This window comes from Brachyhypopomus gauderio, chromosome 10 (genome assembly GCF_052324685.1).
Source record: "Brachyhypopomus gauderio isolate BG-103 chromosome 10, BGAUD_0.2, whole genome shotgun sequence".
In the NCBI taxonomy this organism is placed as follows: domain Eukaryota; kingdom Metazoa; phylum Chordata; class Actinopteri; order Gymnotiformes; family Hypopomidae; genus Brachyhypopomus; species Brachyhypopomus gauderio.
Window position 1 is genome coordinate 1201434 of NC_135220.1, and position 6146 is coordinate 1207579.

A 6146-nucleotide genomic window follows, 5' to 3' on the forward strand; every position below is an offset into this window, starting at 1 on the left:
AATGTCACTGCTAAAACAAATCAGGCATAGCTGACTATGATAGATAAAGTTGCCGGGGGCAATAGACTGCCATAGTTACCATGTTGCAGAGAGGGTAACCTTGGAAGCTTATAGCCTGAGTAGCACGGAGCTAACATGTATCCATATGCAGTTTATTTAGGATTTAAAACATTAGTTAGCTCTTACCTGCTGAAAAAATATAAAAAGTCTATGAAGGAAGAGGCAGGCCAGATCTTTTGATTTACAAATCTCACTCCACTGACTCGAAACGCATTACACACAACGACAAACGAGAACAAAACAAATGCCCAATCTCTTAAAAATGTAACCGTGTGTCCTTTCCGTGTCCTTTGCTATCACCTTCCATTTGTCACCTCTGAGGTAATTTCCTCTCACTTAGGTAGTGATATTGTTCTGGCAGGGAGCAGAGGCATCATAATAAATGAGTGGCCCCTGGTCATGCCCTGCCTTCTCACACGTTTCCTTGAAAGAAAAGGTTTCAGAAATGAGGTGCGAATTTCACTGCCTCAAACTACTCAAGGCCAGAATAAGGGGGAGTGTGGCATTTACCCCTCCGGAGAGGTACATACTGCGTGTGTGATCTAAACAGGAAAAGACGTGGAGGTGGCGCTCGACACCTGTTCAAACACCGTGCCCGTTACGACTGACAGTCGTTTAAGGAGGAGCTTTAGTTCAACTTTAAACGAGATAGGACTACGTAACGTACTGATTTAAAAGTGGCACGTGCCTTAGCTGAAAAATCTGTCATTTATTAGTTTGAATGCAATGCTCTGTAAATACTAAATGTAGATATTTTTTTAATTAATTGCAATAGCTCAAAAGTTCTTTATAAATAAATATATTTTTCACCAAAAACATGCATGTTAACCATTGCTTTAAATGGTTACATTACAAGCATATTAAAATGAGAGGCACATACCATATTCACCGGCATTCAGTCTGTGATCTTTACACATCTCATCGATGGGTTTAATAAGTGGTTTTGACTAATGTAGAGTGCCAGGGATGTTCTACAGCGATGGAAAGGCCAGCTTCATATTTGTCCAGCACAGTGTTGAGGTCCTGCAAATAGAGTCCCCAACATTCACAACACACTGGGCATATATGACAGATTATAGATTACACGTCAGAATGTTGCTCTTTAGAAAATTCTTTTTTCATACAAACCTTACCTTTAACGTCATTCAGTGAGAGAAATTGCAGTCATTTTGCAGTCAGGGAACCTCTTCGTCTGTGGACTTCCCACAACTAAATGCATCAGGACTTACATACAAATTTCTAATGCACATGTAGGTACTGCATGCCTGTACATCAAAGGGAAAGCAATCAAAAAGATTTGGTTACAGGCTGCAGCTTTGATGTCTGTTCAGTATGCATTCATCATGGCTTTAGGGCACTTGCATGGTGGACTGGATTTCCTCCAATACACATAGCACTAACTGAAGTCATCCATTTTAATCAGTGCATCTATCAATAGTCTAAATAAAAGCGTGGAACTGGAGAGGATGAAAAAGCAGACATGGGCAGCACAGACACAAACAGAAAAATAATGACTAGTGGTAGCAAACTAACACTCAGTGCTGACGTTGCCCGGGGCATCGTGATCCCCAGATGAACCCTGACCCTAACGCTAACGCTTCCCTTTACTTACCCACAGAGGCCCTGGTTTGAGGAGGGGTGTGCTGACCAAAGTGGCGTGTAAACAGTCTGTTATGACAGCAAATTCACCAAACTGCCGAATGGCATTTGAACAGGATATGATCCTGTGGTTTTGTGGTAGTGGGTTTGAGATCACCCCCACAGTCGAGGGAGAAGTGGGAATGTGACAATGTGGCATCCAGTATTCAGTACAGTAATCGGTCTCAACATCAGTGTACTTTAGTAACTCCAACGTTTTAACTGATATTCAATATTTGTGTTATTGCTCATGCCAATTATTTACTCCTTTAACAAGGGCCGGGGTTCTCTAAGCCTGGTCAGATAGCAGGGGTGGACAATAGTTCTCATTTCTTTTCACCCTGGTACTAATTTGTTCCATGGCTAGAATCATGATGCCAGTAGTAACTTGTCTTCTATACATACAAGATTTATATTTTGTACATAAAAGGGGTCATATCTTATATTTTAATAGAAATTAAAGAAGGGTTTTAAGTGTTTAATGTATCAGTTTCATAATAGTACAGAGTCAAAACTTTAATATAAAAAGTAAAATAAAGTAAAATAAACTAATTTGGCATGTCTAATAATTACATTAATTTAAATAAAGCACTTTTTAAAAAAGCACTTTAGAACTTCATAACATTTAACTTCATTTGACTTTGAAGATTCCACCTCAATAATATTTCAATAATTTCAATAATATAACAACATTGGAACAAAATTTTAAATATTGGGATATTTAAATGTTGAAATATTTAAATATTGGGATATTTAAATGTTGGCATCTAAATGGGCACATTTGCTTTGTTGTGCATTGTCTTATTAAACTTTTACTGAACATACAGTCAGCTCTAACTGATACACTGATTTAAATACGCCTATAGCATCTAATAAATATTACCAGTCCAACAAAATAAACCAATCAGTCACTACTTTAAAATAATGAAATAACATACTAAATGTTTCTGGAACAGACCAAACCTGGACCTCCTCACTCAAATGTATCTTCCTAAATGCGTTTCCACCTATTTCTATGATCATGAGAAGGTTTTCATAGCTGTTATCCTCTCTGCTTGTCACTGGACACACGGTTCTCACGTTTTCAAACCAAACATTTAAAAATGCTGTTTGATATTTTTTGTTAACCAAATGTAATAAATTTCAGAATACATCCAAAACATTAATCGCAATAACAATCTGTCACGGTCTGGGACTAAGCAGTGATGATATGAACAGCAGAGCAACAGGAACAAAATGTTTCTATGCAGATATTCATAGAAGGCAGGAGGACCCAGCGGGTCAGGGTGACCTGGTGAGGTCGGACCTGAGCACTGTGTGGGTGGGATCACAGTCTGAATGGCTTATCGTGATTGGTGTCAAAGTCATTAATTCCCTCAGCCTTGTCTCTAGTGCCTTAGGCTATACCATGCTGAGGTGAAATACCATATTTGTTTTCCGCTATTTTATTCAATTTTTTTTTCAGCAGGAGAGAAGTGATTAAATAAGTAATCATTTGAGGCTTTATTTTCTTTTTCACCAGCACTTTTTTGGCATTTGTTAGACTGGAAATGGTAGCAGTAGCTTTTCTAGAACATGTAATACCAGCCAGTAACAAACCAACCGATTACACGTTCAACCCGGTTTGATCATATGCTACATGAGGGCAACCTGAAGCACAAAGAGATTCTTTCTGAACACACATGAATATAAATCAGGCTTTCACAAAGTCTGCTTTGCAACCTCAAACTTTTCTCATTCAAATGTATGCTGCTGAGTCATTCCTGTGAGCACTTGGGGTGATTTGCGTTCACTGAAGGTTTTGGACAACTCTGTCATGTCTTGACGTCATTCCTACATGCGTCCATTTCAGGGTGTTGCGGGAGATTAGATGAAGTAAGATGGAGTTGGGAGGTGTGGAATATATAAGACTTGCTTCACATCTTCTGCTCCAAAATCGAAGGCTTATTTACACTACAGGGAATCAAACATAGATGCTGCGTCTACTGTGTTACTCATTCCAGCAGAATTAACGTTGTGTTTACTGACACACGCCTGAGATGTCTGCTGCATTCCTGCTCTTATATAATGTACTCAACACATTTTAGCCAAGAAGCTCATTTTAAAAACTGTAGAAAAACGAAAATGCTCCGTCCTGCACCTTTTATATAGTGCCATGGTGTCAGAAGGAGGTGCACCTATCATGAGGAGTGAGTGAGGAGTGTCCAGCAGGTCAGACGCCTCCTACTGGTTGATGGGGGCTCTGCACACTGACGCACATCACATAAGACAATCTCCTCATTGCTCTTTTGCCCACTGCTTACTCCTGTATCGTTTGAAGTATAGTTTTCAACACGAAAACAGGCAATACAAATAATATAGGACATAAAGAATGTTCTGGATGAATTAGCATTTCCTAAAATTTTAATTAATCCAGTCTCCCAACATAAAAACACAAGCATCTGACCATGTGATCAGTAATATGTTTATTATCCATAGGGATAAAATGGTTTAATGCCTTTCTGGGGGAGTTGACCACAGAGAATGAGACGTATCATCCCGTATCAAAAAGCAAATATCTTAACCATGCTTTATTGGTTTGTAATGCTCCAAAACAGACAAGGCAATTAATAAAAAATAAATAAATAAATCAGAAGATGAATAAATAGATAAATATTATCATCGATATCTTTAACGAACCAGCTGCATCAATAAAGTCCAGTGAGACCCTTCTTTCTGATGGTGCTGATGGTGTGTACACTGTACGGTGTAGACAGTTCATGTTGGATTTTCAAGGAGGAGGAGAGAGGGGTTTATATGTCAGGAAGCTGTTAGCACGACGTGAATGTCTTCCAGAAGAAATTCTTGCAGGGGGCTTTGCGGTCCCTCTGGGGCAGCTGCGTTAGCCGGTTGTAGACCGCTCTCCGCTCCTCCAGCCGTGGCTCCACGGGTTCCTCCACGTCGAGGGGCATCTCTGCTTCGTTGTCCACCCCGTCCAGCAGGCTGGAGATCAGTTTCAGGATCAGCTCTTTGCGCTCCTTATTCAGCTCCTGCAGAAGGTGTGCCCGGGTTAGTCATGGGTCGCTTCTCACAAAAGTGAATTAACGAACCAAAACAACATGTGAGTCAAGTGAACGTGACCAATTAAACACTGGATTCCATGTCAACACTCTAGCACCCTCGTCAACAAGAAACACACATTCAAAATAGGTTGAATTGTGAATGGTCGCATTTACTTTTTTATAAATTTTAAACATTTTAAAGTTTAAATTTAAGTTGAATTGTTTTTAAATCTATTTTATGTTAAATTTTAAATAATGCCTGTTTTACAACACTTCAGTGCTGGTTTCCAATACTAGATAAACTAATAATAAGAAAAGAGTGCTCCAGGAAGTGGAGTGATGGAGCGGAGAGGCAGACAGAAGATGAGTACTCACCCTGGGCTGCACGGGACTCCTCTCCTCCACTGGGAGCACAGACGCTGCTCTCACACTGTACAGCACCAGCAGACAATTCACCAAGCTGGCCAAAAGCTGCATGTTGACCGGAGGACAGGAACCGTGGAGAGAGGACAGGAAAGCACGAGATAGAAGCAGAGCCGAGAGACAGAGAGAGAGAGTGAGAGAGAAACAGAGGGGGAGAAAGAGAGGGATAGAGATAGAAAGAAAGAGAGAGAGAGTCTGCCCCAAAAACAAGAGCCCAAGTGTGACAAAATGCCAGTGGTGGAACTCGCGTTCGGAGTGTTGGCAGAGTCAGAGTTAAAAGGTGTGTGTGCTTCTCCTCCTGTTCTCAGCTGGAAGGTCTTGGGCTGGGGATTCAGGTGGCAGGCTCTTATATAGCTCCTGCTCCTGCTCTCCTCTTGACGTAAGGGCTACTGGGAAAGGGGAGGGAGCTGAGGGTGTAGGAGGATTAGGGAGTACAGAAGCCCCCAGGTACCAACCCCCTAACTGCAGTCACTGCGGTGGAGCACCGGGCCACCGTGCTCACGTCAGAAGTCTAAAAATGGTCCCAACATCAGTAAAATTAATATGACCCTCACTGACAACCATTTCAAAAAAAGTTTGGCAAGTCTTTCTTTTGGGTGTCAATGCAGAATTAAATCTATGTCCAGGATGTCAAACATTCTGACATTGAATTTTCAGATGTGATTTTTATATGTCTTACAACCTAGACTTACTCAGTCCTGTAAAGAGCTGTCATTTCAACATTAATCAGCTCTCCGAGTTGGATTCTGGTCTCTCCGATGCCCACAGATTGCTATTGAACTGTCTGACACCTATACTGGCTGGGGGGAAGAGTCATTTATAGCCTTTTGTAAAGGTTAGAAAAAAACAGATGGGAATTCAAAGCACTGCACAATAAAATGTATTATTGTCAATGTAGATTATTTGCATGGTATGTGGAATCGTCTGATCACTTTGTAAATATATATAATATACTATGATGTGATTGAACCAAATGGTGAAAAC

General features: G+C 40.6%; 1 protein-coding gene across 1 annotated transcript; it reads right to left on the minus strand.

Moving 5' to 3' along the window:
* Positions 1-4169: 4169 nt before the first annotated feature.
* Positions 4170-5485, minus strand: sst6.1 (somatostatin family member 6.1). The gene is made up of 2 exons (XM_077020872.1): positions 5115-5485; positions 4170-4727 (listed from the first exon to the last, which is right to left on the minus strand). Exons 1-2 carry the CDS (start codon positions 5214-5216, stop codon positions 4509-4511), a joined length of 321 nt encoding a protein of 106 aa, XP_076876987.1. The 5' UTR covers positions 5217-5485; the 3' UTR covers positions 4170-4508.
* Positions 5486-6146: the final 661 nt, after the last annotated feature.